At 48.7% G+C, this 18,985-nt stretch overlaps 6 protein-coding genes across 6 annotated transcripts; 3 read left to right on the forward strand and 3 right to left on the reverse strand.

The window, feature by feature from the left end:
• Window positions 1–55: 55 nt before the first annotated feature.
• N7484_009477 (uncharacterized protein) lies at window positions 56–2,733 on the forward strand (the record flags this gene model as incomplete). Its single annotated transcript, XM_057119864.1, has 4 exons — window positions 56–178; window positions 250–2,130; window positions 2,191–2,270; window positions 2,325–2,733. 4 exons carry the CDS (start codon window positions 56–58, stop codon window positions 2,731–2,733), a joined length of 2,493 nt encoding a protein of 830 aa, XP_056969419.1.
• Window positions 2,734–4,469: 1,736 nt separating this feature from the next.
• N7484_009478 (uncharacterized protein) lies at window positions 4,470–7,087 on the reverse strand (the record flags this gene model as incomplete). Its single annotated transcript, XM_057119865.1, has 8 exons — window positions 4,470–4,522; window positions 4,572–5,478; window positions 5,555–5,623; window positions 5,677–6,286; window positions 6,343–6,547; window positions 6,606–6,756; window positions 6,880–6,925; window positions 6,984–7,087. 8 exons carry the CDS (start codon window positions 7,085–7,087, stop codon window positions 4,470–4,472), a joined length of 2,145 nt encoding a protein of 714 aa, XP_056969420.1.
• Window positions 7,088–7,869: 782 nt separating this feature from the next.
• On the reverse strand, window positions 7,870–9,444 carry irs4 (the record flags this gene model as incomplete). The annotated part of the gene is made up of 1 exon (XM_057119866.1): window positions 7,870–9,444. One exon carries the CDS (start codon window positions 9,442–9,444, stop codon window positions 7,870–7,872), a length of 1,575 nt encoding a protein of 524 aa, XP_056969421.1.
• A 513-nt stretch (window positions 9,445–9,957) lies between these two features.
• On the forward strand, window positions 9,958–13,359 carry N7484_009480 (uncharacterized protein; the record flags this gene model as incomplete). The annotated part of the gene is made up of 4 exons (XM_057119867.1): window positions 9,958–10,193; window positions 10,245–11,817; window positions 11,879–12,139; window positions 12,196–13,359. 4 exons carry the CDS (start codon window positions 9,958–9,960, stop codon window positions 13,357–13,359), a joined length of 3,234 nt encoding a protein of 1,077 aa, XP_056969422.1.
• Window positions 13,360–13,603: 244 nt separating this feature from the next.
• N7484_009481 (DNA ligase (ATP) DNL4) lies at window positions 13,604–16,962 on the forward strand (the record flags this gene model as incomplete). Its single annotated transcript, XM_057119868.1, has 7 exons — window positions 13,604–13,665; window positions 13,715–15,825; window positions 15,877–16,008; window positions 16,059–16,191; window positions 16,250–16,355; window positions 16,417–16,864; window positions 16,943–16,962. The coding sequence occupies 7 exons, from the start codon at window positions 13,604–13,606 to the stop codon at window positions 16,960–16,962; spliced, it is 3,012 nt and encodes a 1,003-aa protein (XP_056969423.1).
• A 514-nt stretch (window positions 16,963–17,476) lies between these two features.
• N7484_009482 (RidA family protein) lies at window positions 17,477–17,946 on the reverse strand (the record flags this gene model as incomplete). The annotated part of the gene is made up of 2 exons (XM_057119869.1): window positions 17,477–17,772; window positions 17,835–17,946. The coding sequence occupies 2 exons, from the start codon at window positions 17,944–17,946 to the stop codon at window positions 17,477–17,479; spliced, it is 408 nt and encodes a 135-aa protein (XP_056969424.1).
• Window positions 17,947–18,985: the final 1,039 nt, after the last annotated feature.

Below are 18,985 nucleotides of genomic sequence, written 5' to 3' on the forward strand. Positions count from 1 at the left end.
AAGAGCTCGTGTCCAGTTCATCCTGACATTACCTGATGATACTATCTTCGCTTCCATGACGCCCAGGGGATCGCGCAAACGAGCGAAGCCCAGTCCTTCTGGCGCAGACTCACCGTCCCCCGCATCCCCAAGCAATGCTGGGCGAGACCGCTCGGATTCCCAGCCTCAAGGACGTGCGGTGAGTTTGCATCCTCAATAAATTGAAGCATTTTTGTCCTCTTAACTAACCATGCATTATTGTTGCCCCAGAGTTGGTACCCTGGGTCTTGGTCAACAACCTCGCGAATGTCCAAAGCGGCTCCAGTTACCGAGGTTGCCCGTGAGAGCATATCCGTCGCCCAGAACGTTGCCTCCAGCCTCGCAGAATCCTCGACCTCCCTCTTTGACTCCCCAAAACGAAACCGAGCGCCTTCTATTCAACTCATCAAGAAAGCTGGTGCTTCCACCCGTTCACTCCCTGCCAACGTGACTACAACCAGAGTCAACATTGCTTCGGATGGGTCAGCTTCTACGACGGCTCTAGACAAGCTTGAGGATAGCCCAGCGGCAGAGACACCAGCAACAGGCAAAGAAATATCGTCTGCAGCTTCAGCCAAGCATCAGGAAAAAGCAGCTGAAGGACAAGAGCTGGCTATTGATGATAGTCCGGAGCCTAACACACCGCATGCAGGACATGCAGCTGAGCAACCCAGCGGATGGTTTTCATGGATTTATCCAACAGGACTCCCACAGAAAGAGACTGTGAGCAATCCTGAATCAACGAACCAAGCTGAGAGACCAGGCGATAGCGTCCAAGCTACAAACAAAGCCGATATTGAAACAGATACAGCACTTCCGACTGAACAAGGGAAGCAAGTGGAACAAGAACAAGACAACCGGCCATCTCAGGCTGAAGCCACAACCGATACTGCTTCAACCGCCCAAAAACGCTCTTGGTTGCAGATGTGGTACGGTTCTTCGTCAAGTAAGCAGGAAGAACAGGCAACAGCGGAATCGAGCAATCCGCCTCCCACCGTATCAGATCCGTCAGCAAGTAAGGACGTGGATATGTCGCCAAAAGATCCCACAGAACATGAAGAGGCAGCTGGTCTACCTCAACCCCCGGCTGAAACCACAAAGTCTTCAGGGTGGTCGTTCTGGTCAAAAGATCCACCAAAGGATGCCACGCCAGGAAAGCCCCAGGAAGTTGAGGCAGTCGAGGCATCAGTAGCACCGGACACTCCATCTCGCACAACGGGGTTGGAACCTGACCCAGAAGCAAATGTAAACATCACAAAGAAGGGCAGCCTAAAAGTCAAACCACCCAAGGATAGTCGTTTGAAGGACGGGGCTGTATCCGCGATTGAGGCGACATCTACCTTCACACCATCCAAAGAACCTCAAGCGATCGACTCTACTGCTTCAAAACAACTGCAAAACATCCTGCCAAACCAAGTGCTACCCCGTTTTGAAGACACATACAAGTTGGAAGAATCACCCTCTCTGTTGCAGTCCCTTGGCCGGTTTCTACATTACAGCAAAGGACCCGAGCACAACCATGTGTCTCGTGTGAAAGAACCCCCTAGAATTAAACGCGCTCTCGCCATTGGTGTCCATGGCTACTTTCCCGCCCCGCTAATCCGTACCGTGCTTGGGCAACCCACGGGGACATCTATTCGGTTCTCCAACATGGCGGCAGAATCAATTCGGAAATGGACAGTGGACCATGGATACTCTTGTGATATTGAAAAAATCGCATTAGAAGGGGAAGGTCGCATCTCAGAGCGAGTGGACTTGCTCTGGAAGTTACTCCTGAACTGGATGGAGGAGATTCGCAAAGCCGATTTCATTTTGGTCGCATGTCACAGTCAGGGTGTGCCTGTGTCAATCATGCTGGTCGCGAAGCTAATATCTTTTGGCTGTGTCAATGCGTCACGGGTAGGCATATGTGCTATGGCTGGTGTGAACATGGGCCCTTTTTCTTCTTACCGCTCCAGATGGATCAGTGGATCTGCCGGGGAGCTGTTCGACTTTGAATTACCCTCTAGCAAAGTATCCCAGGACTACGAAGCTGCATTGAGATGTGCACTTGACTTTGGTGTTCGAATCTCGTATGTTGGGAGCATTGACGATCAACTCGTCTCCCTAGAGGTATGCCAACGATACCCGGAATGATCTTTTCAAGCAATTCTCACTAATTGTTCTCTGCAGTCTGCATTATTTTCTCCCATTGCCCATCCATACATTTACCGATCTGTTTTCGTGGATGGCAGAGTGCATGCACCAAGCTTGTAAGCATCCCTCCAAAACGAGAACCCCACCAGCATTAACATTAATCTTATCAGCGTCTCTCACCTTGTTGGCTTCGCCCTAAAACTTAGGAACCTCGGTATTCCAGACCACGGTCTAATCCGCGAACTCAGCACCCCGCTGGCCGGCAGTCTCTATACTGGCGACGGCCATTCCCGTTTATATGACGACGAAGCCGTATACTACATGGCCGTCCAATTTGCACTGGAAACATCTACAGCCCCAGATGCAACCTTGAACATAAAGCGATCTAATCCTTCTGCTGCCTCAAACCCGTACATCCTTCCGTTTGCGATGCGCGGCCTTCTCGAAGAAGAGCACGTGCGTCGTGAGCTACAGGAGGAGACGATGGAGCTCCTACGTCAGTTCGACGATTGGAAGCCGTCGAGCAAGGTCTTGAAAGATGTCAAATTCAGGCTGGAGGGAATTCGGTCAAAGCTGTGATTCCTTCTGTTCTCTTCTCTTTTAGGGATTTAAATTTCTGGTCTTTCGTTCCCATCAAATGGTACCGGCTGCTTTTATGTTTGCCTAGCGTTTCTACCGTTCTAGCGAAGAATTAGAGGAAATATACGGTGTTTACATATTACCTACTAGGCGTTGTATTGAAAATTCCTCACTAAACATACATACATTGATCGATCGCACACATGACTGGGCACAGTGAGTCTCTGGATCAAAGACAAAGAAATACTGGAATTCAACATTTCTGTAATTGTAAAACCTTCTAACAGATCCCTTTGTCTTTATTTCTTGGCCGAAGAAACGTGCAACAAGCAGCAATAGCCATTTACATAGAGTAAAGAAAGGCGAAAATAGATACCAGTGCTGTTTCAGAAATCTCGCCAACCAAAAGAATAATAAGTGAACTCGATATTTGGGGAATAGTACACTCTTTACTGGTAAACCTCCGCCTTCGAAAACAGGGAGGGTAGGAGTGATCACTCAAAGAAATGTTGGCTTAATAAAGCTCTTGAACATTTTATGATTTCAATTTCCAATGGCTCTCCAGATGGGTTGTTCGAACATCTACAGCAGCTACTTTAGTAGTCCTTAAATCAACACAAGCTCATCAGTCGCATCCTTGTTCATCTTGAAGCCAGTCATAGCCAACCTTCTCAATTGAGTTATACTCAGCCTCCTGAGAATTCACCACCATGTATATCAGTATATTTTTTTGCGGATATGGACCGCGACCTGGACGATAGCCTTTTTTTTGCGTGGAATGGAGTATAAGATCCAGAGAAGCGAGCACACTTTTACCTTCTGGCCTGGGATGTAGCCAGACAACAAGGTCTTCTCCATAGTGTATAGTAGGGAGTGATCCCACATCGAGCAGCTTACCTGGTGCATTTGACATAATGGGCAACTTGGTTCTCAAATTCCGTTCAGCCGCGCGAATCTGTTCTAGGAGATATCTATGGTGCGATAGGGATATTGCTATATACGTGTTCTTCTACTTCTTTATTCTATCTGCCTTGATGCGTTCTTGGTGTTGTTTTCATAGATATGTACAGTACTTGGCTCTCCATGAGATTGCTACAATTGAAATAATCAATCTGGGGAAGGGCTCCATATATATATTCACGTTTCTTGACCAGGGTTGCTTTCCTTGCTTTATTTTGGTTATCTCTTTGCGTTTACCGGTATTTCTTACCTCAAATGCCAGGTGCCGATCGTTTCTTTATCACAGAAACTTTCATACCTAAAAGCTACCTGGGCATGGCGAATCTCGTTGTCTTGATATAGAAATCAATGCTCGGGTGTCTGTACTACTAGAAACTAGATCTTTTTAACCTTCAAAATCCTCCACTTATTGTATATTCCTTTTCCAGTGTTACCTACCGGATTCATATTCGAATGCTATACCTATGATTAAATTGTTGAATATGAGATTCAACGCCGGCTCGACCCGGCAGACGCTATGAAAAGAACAGAACAATATTTTGCCATTTCGTGTGCGTTGCTATTATATAGTTCATAGATAAGTACATGTATCATGAATGAGGGACTTAAAAGGAACTCTGAATACCTGTTAAAGCATCTTATGCTTCTCGCTATGGTCATGGGGAAACAACAAGAAATGAGTGGGGAAGAGGGTTTGTTTTGCAGAATACAAGGACTGGGGAATCGCTGATGTTACGCCGTATACCGTGGATCACTTGAAAAGCGAACGAAATGGTTTAAATAGCTGTGTTTGGCGGGAAGGCTGTTTGGTATGCTCCTTGAATCTCATCTAGAGCAATGTGAGTAATGGTAAAGCAAGGAAGACAGGATTAACTTACCTCTCATCCCATCTAAGGCTTCAAAAGCCAATGAATAGTTGGAAACAGCCCGGATAATTCTCTGCAGACCTTGCCGAAGCTCCTCAATTAGTCTGTCGGTCGAGTCGCTCGTAATTTCAGATTCCCGGTCCGGGGACACCTGGTTCGCCACGCGCGTCTTGTAGAAAATCATGAACATCGCGTAACTACTCTGCATCAAACAACAAGCGAAAGAAGGCATGGTCCGAGGTAAGACACCGCCTCGTTGATGCGATTGTTGATGTGTTTCAGAAAGTGGTTGCGGGTAAGGCAAAGATTCGAACAAGCGTGAAATGAGGATGGCAGCGCGGAGGCAAATTTTGCCAGAGTGTTGCGTGCTATATGGGAACCCTTGAGCGAAGGGATATTGTGGATACTGCGGGATGTAAGGATGAATGTCAGATGAGGTGGATGAATCCGATGGGGTCATGTATTCAGCTGATGGGGCTCGTTGGAATTGGTCTAGATTGCTGCATGAGCACGAGACGCTGTTGATTGCTGTGCCTGATGATTTTGGAGTGAGGATTTGGGCTGTATTGGTAGCGTTGGCGGCTGTTAGATCGCAATGTCTTTTGACGAAGATTGGAATGTCTGAGAAAGCGCGGAATCGATGAGTTTTGATTTGGGCACTGGACAGCTTAATCCTGCACATCGTTCGTATACATCGTGCGGTGATGGTTTCGCGGCAATCACCGAAGTCTGGCGCATGAGATGTTATTGGGAGGATTTCACACTGTGCGAGTACTGAATTTGTCCAGGAATCAAGCTGTTGCATCCGTTCAAACATATAGTGGAGGCCCGACTGCGAAGCAAGTGATTTATTAAGATCGGCAATGAACTGGGTCGCGGATACTAGCACTTGTTGCGCCTGTATCAAGATGGACCATCCCTGAGAACTTGTTAAATCATTGACCTTTCTGACTGAAGACCCTTGAATGGCAGGGCTTCGAGATTGGAAAACACACCTCAGCATCTGATGAGAATGATGGATATGGGGTCGTAAATTGAGGGTCATTAATGACAAGAGTAGGAGGCTGTTTCATGATTAGACATATGTTCATATCTAGCTCGGGTCGACTGGACTCACAGTTGTGCTCACGATGGCGCCTTGTATAACACTGTAGTACGTCATCCACCATGCTCTCCGACGGGCCTCGCAAAATTCGTCCTCTTCCACGTAGTCATGGAGTGACTTATCTAAGGCCAGAGCTAATGCTTGACTGGCCCGGTATCTCATCTTTAGCAAGTTGCCTCTCTGAGAATACTCGTACACAGAAAGAATTAGTAAAGCCAGAAGAGTTTCCAAATCCTCTGGGGTCTGGGGATGGAGCCTTTCTCGATTGACAGAAGGCCGTGGAGACGATAGGGCCTGCCCAGGGTCAGTTGAAGATATGTCAAGATCACATTCAGTTTCGATGGCCGTATTGGCCAATTGCGCGAACGCGTTGGCGTATGTTCTGCGTTGAATGAGTGATGCTGACGATGATGAATCAGGATCATGAGGGTGCGGAATTAATGCGAGCACAGCTGAGATGGCAAGACTCAGAGGGGAACGCGGCCGGTACATCATCAGGGGCTCCGATGATGGGTCAGAGCAAGATATCGGGCATTGCAAAGGGCGGTCTCGACATTGCGGTGCCACTCGCGGTGGAAGAATGGGGAAATAGCAATGGATGAAATCATAGTAGGCGTTTAATCTGTAGACATTATCAGAAGGCTTTCTACACGCGCCATGGAGGCAATTTGAACATACATTTCCGGTTCACTTCCGTAGGTTCGTACATAGCATTGTGCGCCAGTCAATGGCGACGGCATGAGTTCCAGGGGAACATGAGCGGGATCCGTATCACCAGCATAGTAACCCTGGAACATAGAAGACACCTGCTGGGGGAAGTCTAGATGCCGTAATCCTGCGCCCGGCAAAGAGAGTACATCGATTTGTGTAAACATCTCCGGTGCTGTGGTGGAGCCATTAATATCACGGCAAAGCAAGCGATTGGGCCATGATAAACTTACGTTCTTCGAACTCCGCGGTGATCGCCGCATACTGGGCACCACCCTGCGGCGCCGCGTCTTCCTCAGGCGACGGCGAGGGCCTTTGCTTCTTCGTGCGAGGCCCACCGCGTTTGCTGGGTAGATACGAGCATTTTCGGCCTTTGTTGAGACACTAAGACGACGCTATTAGTACACACGTAAAATGCGATCGATCCCATCTTGCACGGGAACTAATCTAGCAGACGGCCTAGGAAAAGCGACGAGTCACTAGGGCATTTTCCAGGTGGAAACTTACATTTGAACACGGCTCTTGCCCACCACATCGGGTTCGCGAGGCGCGGCTGGAGGCGGGAATTAGCGAAATCTGTGCATTAGCTGGGACCCGGGGGCGTTACGTACCAAGGCAAACAAGCTACCTTCACGGGTGGTTTGGCGAACTTCTTGCGAATCGGCCGAAGCGCCGTCGAGACAAGCCCGCTCTCGTTGTGAAAAGCGTCGACCATGGCGAATCACACGGCCGGGATGGCATGGGGCGATACTCCGCAATCCCCGCCCTGGTCGTTCTCGCACACTTTCTTTTCTCACTAGCTCTCGGGGTCTGGCGTTTAGGTCCTCGGGGTTTGCTCTTCAATTCTTAAACTGATGGAGCAAATTGTGCATTGTGTTGTGGGAATCTGGACGAGTGAAGAAGAAGTGCTTCCTATGATATAGAAACGGGTGCGCTGATTGCTTGATCTTCTGGATCCAAATCCCGAGCCGTGGAGATTCGGGATTTGCTCCGTCCACAATTTGTCACGATCAATAGCTCCCCTCGTGCGTTCGACGATGTTGGGGAAAGTGAAACGGACTCGAAGAATCCATGTAACTCCCTTAATCTGGCATTTTCCCCTGAAACGTCAAACCCGTGGTCGCCATGTCAGTGGCGGGCACGCCTGCCCTGTGATCACATGACGGTGGGGATCCCCGATTTGGAGATTGAAACATGCATTCTGTGTAGACGAGGACCAGGGAACCAATGCACGAAGATCCGGATTCTTTGTCTCTGAGGAATCCTGGTACAGAATTTTGCTCAATTTGACTTGGAGTGGAATCCGAGAAAGGAAGGAAGGGGGTTCAAATAAACATCCGCATGCATCAGTACTTTAAGTAGGTACATACTGTCATCTGCGTAGCTCCGGGGACAACACTGGACTACAGGCATTCTTTCTTGATGTAATGTGTATTGTGCAGTAGTCGCGATCCCGCGCAACCCTCATCAAAAGTCTATATACTGAATACAAATCCCTTATTTCCCGACGGAAGACAGCTTGATGCCTGTCACATACCGTACGCTGTCCCAGACACTGTCCGGAACAGCGACTGGTAATTTGTGACCCTTCAATTGCTGATCAATCAACCACATTCCAACTACAAATTCTTCCTTGGTCAAAAGTCCGATACCCTGATTATCCACGAGGGCCCACACCTGTTCCAGCGCCGTGGATGGCAAGCGGCTGCGGGACCAGATCTCCCGCACCACAAGGTTCAACACCATCTCTGAAGGTGGAGGCCATCTATCGGGCCCACTGAGCTTGAAATTTGGCGGAATGAGTAGTCCCTTATTGGAGGCCCAGACACCTTCGTAGCGCTTGCGTTCTTTCTCAGTTACTTCTCGTCGCCATCGTTTCCGATCTCCCTCGTGGTGCTTGTGCGGGTGTTTGTGGAGTAATTTCATTTTATGTCGCCCTTTGGGGTCGGCATCGTTGCCCTTCGGCATGCCGCGGAGAGTCATTGGCATACCTTTCGGCGGGCTTGGGGTTCTTGACATCTCACTCTTTGGCGAATGTGTTAATGCAAGAAGAGACCGAGCCCGTCGCCGGCGTGGAGGCGGAGGAGGGGCCTGAGAGGCCTTTGGCATGGGGGATGCACGAGCGGATGCGAGGGAGGAGGCGACAATGGCATTGGAGAGAGCCTCCTCGTTCATCCCACCTGCTTCGCTCAGCGCGCTGGAGCTGCTTTGTGAAAGACCTGAAATCGATATCATGCTCGGTGTCGGTCGTAATGAGTTCGGTGTGGGAATCGATTTTCGTAATGACACCCGCGAAGAGGCTGTAGACCGCGGGGGAAGTGGGGGAATTTTTGGCACCACTTCATCTGGTAGTACTAGAGAGATTCGAGAGGAAGCGGAGGGCTGAGGACTTGTTCCCCGCCCACGAAGACTGCCAGCGCGAGATGGGCTGGACGGAGGCCGTCCGTACCCGGGGGATCGTTCGAAACTTGGGTCATCATCGAGCATTCGATCTGCAGGGGAATCAATCGTAGGCTTTGGCCGGACTGGAACGGGGGAGGGTAAATCGCGACGAGCTCCAGGCGACGGTGGCTGAGGTTGTTGAGATGGTGCTCTACTCGCACTACGCATGGCGCCGAGTCGGGCCGCATTGTTGGTCGACTCCTGTGGTTTTCGCCCCGGGGATCTTTCTGCGGCTAGACGAGCTGCCGCCAGATGTGCTGCCACCTGTTCCGGGCCTGGGCTTCGGCCTGGCGATTTGGGAGCTGGAGATTTCGATATAGAGGGTGTTCGTGGTCGTCCTTGGGTACTTCGCGTGGCCGGTGGAGCGAGCGAGTTACTACCAGCAAACCTCCCAATTTTGTCCTTCACAGAGCCGACTTCGGGACCGGACTCGGAATCCATCTCTGTGCCTGCATGGCGATTCATCCGACTGGCCAAGACAGCTGCGGTGGCAGCGGATGACTGGGGGTTCACATTGGATGATGGACGGGATTGATGAAAGGCGATCGCTGCACCTAATCGCGCGGAGTCATTCTTTCGGAGGGCCGGGGAAGCCAACCGCGGGTTCGAGGCGGCGATCTCGCCGTTCATGGAATCGATCTCCACAGAGGTTTGGGAATCACCACGGATGTTGATGTTGCTCTAACTTTTTTTTTTTTCAGAGTTGCACTGCAGTGGGTAAAGAAACAAATGACGCTGATGGCCCACTTTTCGAGAATGCGACCGTGCACTTGACCAGGCAACCCATGTCCAGTATAGATTGGACGTACAACCGTACAAAGCACCCATGTACCCAGTCAAGGTCTTTGTATATTTCTCGTATCTTGCTCGAGTACGGTGGAATTCATGCCGAGCCCTGGAGATGCTCAAGAATGATCTGGAAACTCGTCTCTGTTCCTGGATAAAGTTCGATCGTCGTCCCAGCTAATTAACCCCAGATTCGCAATTAACCGAAGTTCGTTTAAAATGTCGAAACCAATCGCGTAGCGCTTTCTCCGCTTCTCCGCATGTGGAACGGTTTTTAAGGTCTCCCCCTCAATTTTGGGATCTGGCATGATCCTGTCCCTGCAGCATGGTACGGAGCATCTTTCTACTGCAGGCGCCATGCTCTCGGAAGACAATGCGACCCCGGATGAAACCATGGATACGGACATGGATGTGGATGCGCATGTGTCGGGTGGAGAACAAGCTGAACAACCCTTGCTGAACTCAGGGCAGGTGCAGTGTTCGGTTTGTAGCAGCACATTTCGCCGACCAGAACATCTGAAGCGCCATTTGCGCAGTCATACGAAAGAGAAACCTTTCGAATGCCCTCAATGCGGTCGACACTTCTCTCGGACGTAGGTGATCCCTTACCACGAGGGAGGAACCACTGGACTCATCATATATAGAGATACCCTCCATCGCCACGAACTAAGCCACCATAATCCAACAACCGACGGCGGCAAAGATCGAACACATCGAATTACCGTCAAGACTTTTCGCGCATGCTTCAGCTGTGCTACGGCCAGAGTTCGATGCAGCGGTGGTGTGCCATGTGGACGGTGTGAAACCCGGACATTACAATGCCAATACCCCACGGAGAGACGTTCAAAAGCAAGGGCCAGAAACGGAGCGCGAGGCACGTCTGGATCAGGAATCCATGATTCGGAGTCTCATTCTCCTATGCGCTCTCCCCGGACCCAGAGACACAATGCGTCTGCTCAGGTGGAACATGGAACATCCTATCAACTCGCTCAATTCTCGGTGAATGGTTTGAATGACTCACAAACTTCACCAAAGCCCCCGCTCGACACTTTCCAAAATACAATTGGCGCCCTCGTAGAGAATACACCATCCGATGGTAGAGGCTCGGCATCGGGGCCTCCTGATCCTCGGTTATACTTACCACCTTCAAATCCTGCGTCATCTACAGGACCGTTGCCAATGCCCACCTACCCCAATGGTGAATATTCTGGAATCGAAACCCCCGATCTGCCAAAGATGTTTTCCGTTGAGACATCAGCTGGTCTTGGCTCTGAAATGAGGAATCCTCAGCCGGACATGCCACAACCCGGGGTTGATATCGAGATGGCCATGACGGGGAATACGGAGATCGCGCTAGATTTTGACCCGTCGATTTTCGATCAATCCATGATATCGGCTATCAATTGGCTTCCTAACGAACTCTTCGCTGGACCTGCGGCTAGTGATCAGGGGCAAGGCTCCAGGGTTCTTTCACAATTCTCTCAACCAGCCCTTCCAAACAACTATACGGCTCACATAGCATGGCAACCACCGGTCATTCATGCTGATCAGATCAGTACCTCAATCCCTGAGAATGTCTCCCAAACGCCATCTGGAAACCTGTCTTTAGGCACCGACATGGGGAGTCCACGACGCCGTAGTTCTCATGTTCCCAGCGAAGCATCGCTCCATTCTGAATCCGTCGATTCAACGAAACGCTCGGCAGATTACTACGTTGATGGTGGTGGTGCCCGGCTTCCAAAATACAGAAAAAGACAGACACACTGGTCCACTTCATCTGCCGAGGTGATTTCTACTAATGATTCTCTTTTTGAAACCGATTCCCATCGCTTTGACTTCCCCAGTGCACACGAAGTCAATATGGAAAATATTTCAGACGAAATACTCTACTCCGTCCGACCAATCGAACCCACTACTTATAACGAGATATATCGCAATTTTGTTCTGCTTTGCCGAAGCGAGAACCCCTTTTTTGAAATGTTCGAATCTGAAAATTTTCCGTCTGCAGAGGACTGCGGCCGATACCTTGTCTGCTACTTCGATTCATTCCAGACAGTATATCCTATGGTTCATCTACCTTCCTTCAATCCTAACCACTGCTATTGGCTCTTGACTGTGGCACTTGTGGCAATCGGGTGCCACAGTTCAAGTACTCCATCGGCAGATCAACATACAGCTGCCTTCCATGAGCTGATTCGACGTGCTCTCCATGTTGAGGTAAATTATTTTCCTGATTTTTCTTTTGCACTTGCTTTGACTTACAACTATATATCTCCAGAAAGAACGATACCGACCTGGGCAGGATTCCCTCGATCTAATTCAAGTCATGTTGCTCAATTGCATAGGTCTTCTCCATAGCGGAAGTGAGCGAGCGAAAGCATCCGCTTTAAGCTCCTTCAAGGACCTCGTGACTCTTATGAATCGGGAAAGATTATTAGGAATTGGAAAACCAGGCAACACTTGTGGTTCCTCAGATGATGCTATATGGATGAATTGGGTCCAAGATGAAGTTCGGAGACGGACAGGTTACTGTATCTGGGTATGCATCTTCTATTTGGTATCATGCGTTGGGGATTCACTGACATGCTCATCCAGCTTTTGGACTGTACAATTGCTTATTACTTTGACGACCGCCCAATTTTATCGCTTGACGACGGACAAGCTCCATTACCCGCACACGAGACACTGTGGCATGCGAACTCTGCGGAGACGTGGAAGCAACTATGGGAAAATCCAGCTAGCGATTTCCATTCGCCGAACCATTCACAGGCGTCATCTCGGACCTCACCTTATTTAATCAATGAGTCCTTGTATGATGCAGTGCACATACTCTATATCGAAAAGAGGCTGGTATCAGGGATTGGAGAATTCAGCCACATTCTTCTCATACACGCTCTTTATCATCGCATGTGGGAAGTGGGCGATTACTTCCGCCGGCCCCTTTCCTTTTGGAACCCGACTGCCAAGAAGCAATCTCGTGAGACCGCCATTCCGATCGGCTCTGTTTGGCTTCCAGGAATTCCATCGTATTCTAAATGGCGTAACAGCGCCTGCGATTGCCTTGACATCCTTCACTGGACTGCCAACAGCACTATCGCCAAAGCCGCTGGATTGGAGCATCCAACTGTTCTCCATCTTCATGCAGCACGGCTTGTCCTACTAGCACCATTTCGGGAAATACGCTCACTCGCTACCTTTCTAGCATCCAGCAAGCTACGGTGGAGTAGACGAACCCACGCCATTGAGTGGCAGTATATTTGGCGTTGGATACGCCATGATCAATACAAAGCTCGTTTATCAATAATCCACGCCGGTGTGACCCTTTGGCACGTTCGACGATACTCCACGAATGCATTTCATGAGCCAGCAGCCGTGTTTGTTGCCGTATTGACACTATGGGCGTACGGGTCCTGTCACGTGCATGGCCCAATGGAGTCCAGCCCCAATTCACAGGCTTCACGAGCAGTTCCATCACAGGAGCCGAGTTTCATTCATTTAGATCGTCCGTGCGATGATGAGCTGGTCCAGCTTTTTGTGCGAGAGGGCCACTCGATGCGAGGCAATATCACAGGCGTGGGAGATATATGTGCGCCCGAGGGCCCAGAGAGAGTTCTCCGAATCGGCTGCGAGATATTGTCCAACTTGACAGCATGGGGAAGCTCCAAGAGGTTCATTGCTATTCTGAGTCGTTTGGCTGATCTGGTGGCACGGAATCCAGATGGGGAGCAGAGCTGCAATGTCAATGCGGATCCTCGCTGAGCTTTGATCTTTACTTTTGCGTATTCGTTTTTCTTCGCCAACAATATACCCTGTGAACTGTACAATACTTTTGAGAAGTAAATGAATGATTAATTTTGCGGAGAAAGTGAAACAAAAGTATACACGTCGGATGCATAAGACTTCAGTGATGTCACATGTTCTTATCGTTATCGCTACCGCTGCCTAGAGCTAATAAACATCCGGGGAACTCTCATCTTTCCTGCTCTTTCAAGCTCATATCACAATGGATTCCGATGAGATTATGCCTAATCCCGCTCCAAATTTGGAGGAGGATCTGGATGAAAAGTAAAATTACATGACCTCAGACATATCACTGCTAACCGCCATAAAACAGATATCCAAACCGTCCGCATAACCACGGTCCGACACTTCCTTTCCACGAGCTATATCTGAAGCTCTTTGATACGCTAAGCCAAATTAAAAAGAAGCCAGTGGCCTCAGCTGTAGCCCGGAGAAAAGCCGGTTCTAATGCAGGCAATGCCAGCTCGAACCCATTCGAGCTACGCCACGATGTCATTTCCCGATTTATCTCAAGATGGCGCAAAGAGGTGGGCGACGACATCTATCCGGCTTTTCGGCTGATTTTGCCGGACAAAGACAGGGACCGCCCGATGTATGGGATGAAGGAGAAAGCTATTGGCAAGATGCTCGTTAAGATCATGAAGATCAACAGAGACTCGGAAGACGGCTACAATTTGCTCAACTGGAAGCTACCCGGACAATCTGCTGCAACCCGTATGGCTGGTGACTTTGCTGGACGCTGTCATGATGTTCTATCGAAGCGGCCGATACGAACCGAACCGGGCGATATGTCAATTGAAGAAGTCAACGATAAGCTGGATAAGCTATCTGCGGCCTCAAAAGAGGATGAACAAACGCATATACTAGCTGAATTCTATCGGCGTATGAACCCGGATGAGCTTACCTGGCTTATTCGAATCATCCTTCGTCAGATGAAAGTCGGCGCTACCGAGCGCACTTTCTTTAATGTTTGGCACCCGGATGCCGAGAGTCTATACAGTATTTCTAGTAGCTTGCGGCGCGTGTGTTGGGAGCTCCATGATCCCAATATTCGGCTAGAAGCAGAGGATCGAGGAATTGGGCTTATGCAGTGCTTTCAACCTCAGTTGGCCCAGTTTCAGATGCATTCATTTGATAAGATGATCTCGCGGATGCGCCCGACAGAGGAAGATCCTGTATTCTGGATTGAAGAAAAGATGGATGGTGAAAGACTACAACTCCATATGGCTCCAGATGATTCGATTCAGGGCGGACGCAGGTTTGCCTTCTGGTCCCGCAAGGCCAAAGAATACACTTATCTCTATGGAAATGGGATCTATGACGAGAACGGAGCGCTGACAAGGCATCTGAAGGATGCTTTTGTCGATGGGGTGCAAAGCGTGATCTTAGATGGTGAAATGATTACCTGGGATCCCGAGCAAGATGCGATGGTCCCATTTGGGACCCTTAAGACAGCAGCTTTGGCTGAACAGCGCAACCCCTTTTCAAATGGACCGCGGCCTCTGTTCCGGATATTTGATATTTTGCATCTCAACGGACGTGATTTGACAAAATACACCCTCCGAGACCGTCGCAATGCTTTACAGAAAACAATAAAGCCCATTCATCGTCGCTTTGAGATCCTTCCTTATGAAGAAGCGACCACGGCTGCTGAAATCGAGACATGCCTGCGGAAAGTCGTTGCCCAAGCATCGGAGGGTCTGGTCTTGAAAAATCCTCGAGCTCAATACCGACTGAATGAGCGGCACGACGACTGGATGAAAGTTAAGCCTGAGTACATGACTGAATTCGGCGAGTCTCTCGACGTGGTAGTCATAGGAGGCTACTACGGCCAGGGCCATCGTGGAGGCAACCTTGCTAGTTTTCTCTGTGGTTTGCGTGTTGACGACAATCATTCATCTCAGGGAGTGAATACCGAGAAATTTTGGTCTTTCTGCAAAGTAGGAGGCGGGTTTACTGCCGCTGACTACCAGGAAGTGCGTCACCACACAGATGGCAAGTGGGAAAAATGGGATTCGAAGAAGCCGCCAACTCAGTTCATAGAGCTGGCCGGTGGAGATGCTCAATACGAGAAGCCAGACATGTGGATCAAACCATCTGAATCGATTGTACTATGCGTGAAGGCATCGTCTGTATCCGTGAGTGACGAGTTCCGGATGGGATTGACACTCCGCTTTCCCCGCTTCAAGAAGGTACGCAAGGACAAGAATTGGAAGACCTCGCTATCTGTTCAGGAATTCTTGGACCTCAAGTCCAATGTGGAGAAGGAACAGCGCGAGAAGGAGTTTCAGGTGGACAATTCCCGGAAGCAGAAGCGAGTCAAGAGGGCAGTGAAAAAGCCTTTGAATATCGCAGGCTATGATGACCAGGAGAATGTGCAATATGCGGGTCCATCCGGCCAAATTTTTGATGAGTTGAATTTCTGTAAGCATTGGAAGCCTCGATACATAATCTCACTTGCTGATATCGGTCTAGTTATAATGACGGATGCTGGTGCTCCGGCGAAGAGGACCAAAGGCGAGTTGGAGCAGCTGGTCAAAGCCAATGGCGGCAAGGTATTTCAAACCCATACTGCTGTATCGGACACGATATGCATTGCCGATCGAAGTAAGTTTGACCCTTGTAGAGGACATTTAAACTTTTCTGATCTACCCTAGAAACCGTGAAGGTAGCATCACTGCAAAAGCATGGTAATTTCAATATCATCAAGCCCTCCTGGGTGCTTGATTGTGTCAAGCAAAGCGAGAAGGATGCAGGCCTGCCCGACTTTCTGCTTCCATACGAACCCAGGTATTATCAATTGAAACACAAATCAAATCCATAGGCACTGACCAATCCATCCATCTAGACACATGTTCTTTACCATGGAAGATCGAGATAATGAGATCAAAATGAATGTCGATCGATTCTCGGATAGCTACGCTCGGGATACCAATGTCGATGAACTCAAGGAGGTCCGTCCCTCCCACCCCCGCCTATTCCCAGATTACTCGAGCATACTAACCTTGCATGCAGATTTTGAACAATATGGCAAACGAAGACCAAGCGAACAACACTATTGATTCTCGCACATCGGGAAAAATCGAGGATCTCATCCGAGATAAAATCAATGCCGGATACACAGCTCCTTGCGGATGGCTCTTCCGCCGGTTTACATTATTATTTTTTGAAAAGAATCAGGAGACCAGCACTGAGAATAATAATCCCGCTCCCACTATCGCGGCAGGGGACATTCGTCTGCAACTTGCACGAAATACTGCACAATTTGGGGGAGCAAATACTACCACGTCACTCGAAAGCTCGAATGTTACCCATGTCATTATAAACCCAGAGACATTGCCCTCGGAAGACAAAACTTCTCTGCGAGAGTCTCTGGCTGCAAGACCTGGGAAGATTCCACATCTTGTCAGCGTAGCCTGGGTTGAGGAGAGTTGGATGAACGGAACATTGCTGGATGAAGAGAGTAAGTCATCGTCCTGCCTTTGAGTTTATTCCAAGCACCTTTGATCATGTATATGGGATCTGACCTTTATATCACTAGGGTTCAATGTTCCTCGATGAGTAGCTTGAGTTAAACCCCATGAGGCTAGAATGAGAGAGCAAGCTCTGCAAGATTGTCTCCTTGAAAAACTTGTGCTTTTACTGTATCAAGTTCTGAAACGTAGATTTGCCAAGATGAAGCTAAACAAATATGGCACTCATGAACTTAGCATGATCATAAGCTTTATGCCAATGAACTGCAGAAATGGTCAAGGATATTTGGTTAGACATCTGCGACAAGCCCTGAGAATCTGTGCTGCTCTCGGAATCTGTCTTGAAAAAGTACATAATTTTCCATAAATATTCCCATCTTTCAAGGTTGGGGATATCTGCAACCTCGGGCCTGGGAAGGTGCCGCACGTTGTGAGTAGGGGTCTATCTTAAGCGAATCAGATGCTCGAGCCAATTTGGATTGACTTTGACACCCGTATACTTACATGTACGTTTCACCAATTCATCAATTCCCCATTCACCGTACTATAGATATACTGGAGGACGTTCATTTTGCACCTTTTTTCCTAACAACGACTGCTGCTTAATTAGGTACATGAGCCACAACTTCAATCTCAACTCGCATATCATCTTCCCCAAGACGAGAAACCCCAACGCAAGTCCAAATAGGCTGATGCCCGGGCATGTACTTCTCAAAGTTTCGTACCATAGCCGCTAAAGCTTCATCATTGATGGGCACATGATAGGAATTAACGCGGAAAACCTGGTTCCAGCCCTCTCCACCGGCATCTTGGAGGTTATGTTCGACGTTGGCGAATGCTTGATCGATTTGTGCATTGATTTCCTTGTAGAACACGCCTGTTTCACGGTCCCAGCCGCCTATACAGGCACAATTTAGCAACCAATTATAACGCTGTACTGATTTTTGATGGATAGCTAACCTTGGCCTGCACACTCAATCCGGTCCCCAATCCGCACGGCTTGGCTATATCTGAACTTCTGGCGTTGTCGCTCGCCGAGACCCTTGTAAGAGAAATATTGCAGGTGGGACATTGTGGACTGCTTTGTTGTTTGATGATGCTCAGTATCTGAAATCTTTCACTATAAACTGTTCAAAATCTACAACGTGGGGTATATGCCGGAATATGCATTCCGTTGAACCTTGTTATCTTTGGTGGGGCGATAACCTTAGTGGGGCAACGGCGTTGATTCTAAAGATGCAACTAAATGCTGTGGGCAAATAGCATCTTGAGGGTTGCGAAAGTTGCATCTGGCGCAAAGAATGTACAGTATTATAGAGACACTAGGCATCACGATATTCCTGTTAGCTAGAGACCTCAAATACGATCCTTTCCCCGAATCTCATTTCCGAGGTCAATGGACGCCCTCTCGGATCTTTAATCCATTTTATTCAATTGAGTACAATACCTTCCTGTTATTGATCATTCGATGTGTTTATTTATCTGGCAAGAATACAAGTGAGGGTGACTCATGCTCATCCTTCTAGACCATTCTAAATGCTGATCAATCCCATTATGGAACAATAGTCAACTCGTTTCGCAATAATCGTGGGGGGGGAATCCGTTAAAATAGTTAGGTAACTAAGGATCGTTTATTGGATTCACCATGGACCCAGTCCACTTATTTTGAGACCATAACTCGCTACTCTTGTGTCTAGGCCGGCGTAGTGCCCGTAACTCCAGTAGCGTACCGAGGAACCGGTGCAGACAGACACAATTAGTCTGTCATACTGTAGACCTCATGGGATATTGAGTTTCAGAGCTCTAGATTCTAGATCATACTTCAATCGGAGGATTATGAAATGATTAGAAGCAAACAAGTTGCTTAATTAATTGGGGCGGGTTATCGCGACTTAAGTGGCGTAGGGAATACGTCACTACTAGCTAATACTAGTACCAAGACAAAAGAACCCATCATCTTTCAGGTTTTCATCCAGGAAGCTCGCTAAAATTTGCCGATGAATACTCTTGTCATTCCAACCCCATCGACCAAGAAACAGAGCTTTGGAGTGACGGGCCCCGTGACCATGTGGAACGAAATGGTTGGCTCATGCGGAGACAAAGGCTGATAT

The sequence above is a fragment of the Penicillium longicatenatum genome (genome assembly GCF_028827895.1).
Source record: "Penicillium longicatenatum strain IBT 33135 chromosome Unknown contig_6_segment0_segment0, whole genome shotgun sequence".
Classification (NCBI taxonomy): domain Eukaryota; kingdom Fungi; phylum Ascomycota; class Eurotiomycetes; order Eurotiales; family Aspergillaceae; genus Penicillium; species Penicillium longicatenatum.